The sequence below is a fragment of the Cornus florida genome, unplaced genomic scaffold, assembly GCF_030987335.1.
Source record: "Cornus florida cultivar Cherokee Brave unplaced genomic scaffold, ASM3098733v1 CherokeeBrave_3.0.0_Hap2_Chr02, whole genome shotgun sequence".
Taxonomy (NCBI): domain Eukaryota; kingdom Viridiplantae; phylum Streptophyta; class Magnoliopsida; order Cornales; family Cornaceae; genus Cornus; species Cornus florida.
The window spans coordinates 41,873,725-41,875,785 of NW_026775572.1; the positions used below are offsets into that span (position 1 = coordinate 41,873,725).

The window sequence follows — 2,061 nt, forward strand, 5'->3', positions numbered from 1 at the left end:
CATTAAAAGTTGTTACAATTGGTGGTGGGTCCCACCAATGAAAAAAAATATCTCTTCAAATTTAATTTTGCCACCACAAAATGCATATGCACTAATATATATATATAATAGCCACCAATTAACATTTTAAAAAAAAAATTACCTTATACATAAAATTAATTATGCATGGTATGCAATGGACCCGTGACATAACTCCCGTACACAAAATCCCGATAGCGGGTCTCACCTGGAACCGTCCGGCCCGAAAAATAAAAAAAATGCCAAAATGCCAACCCTTGCATTCCAAAGGGTTCTAAACTCAAATAAATGTCCCAATCGACTCTCGGACACACCCGGCACACTCAACGGTGTCTGGTACGCAAAACGAGAAAATATGAAAATATCCTTGAAAAATCAGAAAATTCCAGAAAATGAAAAATTGAAAAATTTGGAAACATTACAGGAATGATTGATTCAAACTTAGCTCATTAAAGTGTTAGGTAAGTTCAAACTTAACTCATTTTTTCCCCCTTTTTACATACTAAATATATTTACACATATTCAGTTGTGTTGGTACACACACAATTCCTTAATTTTACATGTTCGAGGAAGAGAAAATACCAGTAAACTAAATATTTGATTGTGAATCAATTTGACCCATTAATTGAAACATATCTATCATTCAGTAAAATTGATTAGATTTTTGGGATTTGCTTATCCATGTAGAGTGAACACTCATGAGACCTCAAGAGATTTTGGGAATTTTTCCACTGGAAGGAATATTTGAAGAACTTTAAATTTATAGATTGGAAAATGGTATACGGAGCCATTGGGTACAACATTTGGCTGGAACAAAACAGAAGGATCTACTTACGTACCGAAAAAAAAAAAAACAGAAGGATCTTTCAATCAAAAGCTTTATCGGCACTCTGTCAGTTGAGTGTATATATATATATATATATATATATATATATATATTTGTAAAATTAAAAAAATAAAATAAAAATTTTAAAAAGAGTTTACTGCAAAGTGCTAGAAGTTAAAAATTAGACACATTATTACATGTTGAGTTGAATAACAACATAGTAGCATACATGACACTTTATTTAGCTAAATATATAAAACAAAAGCATGCATAATATACACGCTCTCACATCTCAATACATTTTTTTACAAACCACAAATATTCCCACCACAAGCAGCCACTTTATATATTAATTTATTTTGGGTAAGTACAGCCACTTTATTTGTTTCAGTTTTACTGACTAAACTTTCATGGATAATCGCCTGTTTCATCTGAACTACTTGTGCAACTCGTATACACAGAACAGTCACCGGTATATCTGTTGCAACGTGTATACTCAGTACAGTCACCAGAAGTACTTGTAGAAGAAGAATAATCATTATCATTGGAAGTACTTGTCTGAGAAGAGACATAACCATTATTATTGGTACTTGTGGTAGGTGTTTGATTTAGTTCTTGCGTTCCTGATGGTACAGCAGATCCGCCGTGCTTATACTCGTTGCTACCTGCTCCAATATTACTATGTCCGTCTGCAAAACTCATACAACAAAATGAATGAAATTGAATGTCTGTGTGTGAGAGAGAGAGAAGAGAGAGAGAGTACTTACGGATGCTGCCTGGAGTGGTGTATAATATTCTCGCAGAGAGTAGAGGTGAAAGCAGGAGAATCCAAATCATGAACACACAGCATGTGATTGAAGAAGAGGTGGGAGAACCATTTCTTTACATTTTAGTTGTTTTTTTTTGTACAGCTCCAAGAACAACTGAACAGAAGAAATGTAGTACAGTACTGTATCTTTTAAGGATGATATATGTATATATATATATATATATATATATTGTCTCCTACGGTCCTAACATGTGATAATTCCGTATAAAGTGGGTTTTAGGTTACGACCATATTTTGTCCCACCACTTTTAACTTCGAGGAAACCGAAGCCTTCAAATGCCATTAAAGGTGAAATTTGATCCTTATTCGTCATTTCAAATCATAATCACCATTCAATTGGGGATATAATCTCAAATTAAACCCTGATTTGGATTTCAGAAATACTTGT

General features: G+C 33.4%; 1 protein-coding gene across 1 annotated transcript; it reads right to left on the reverse strand.

The window, feature by feature from the left end:
• Window positions 1-1,012: 1,012 nt before the first annotated feature.
• On the reverse strand, window positions 1,013-1,801 carry LOC132286737 (uncharacterized). Its single transcript, XM_059789119.1, has 2 exons — window positions 1,612-1,801; window positions 1,013-1,533 (listed from the first exon to the last, which is right to left on the reverse strand). Exons 1-2 carry the CDS (start codon window positions 1,679-1,681, stop codon window positions 1,253-1,255), a joined length of 351 nt encoding a protein of 116 aa, XP_059645102.1. The 5' UTR covers window positions 1,682-1,801; the 3' UTR covers window positions 1,013-1,252.
• Window positions 1,802-2,061: the final 260 nt, after the last annotated feature.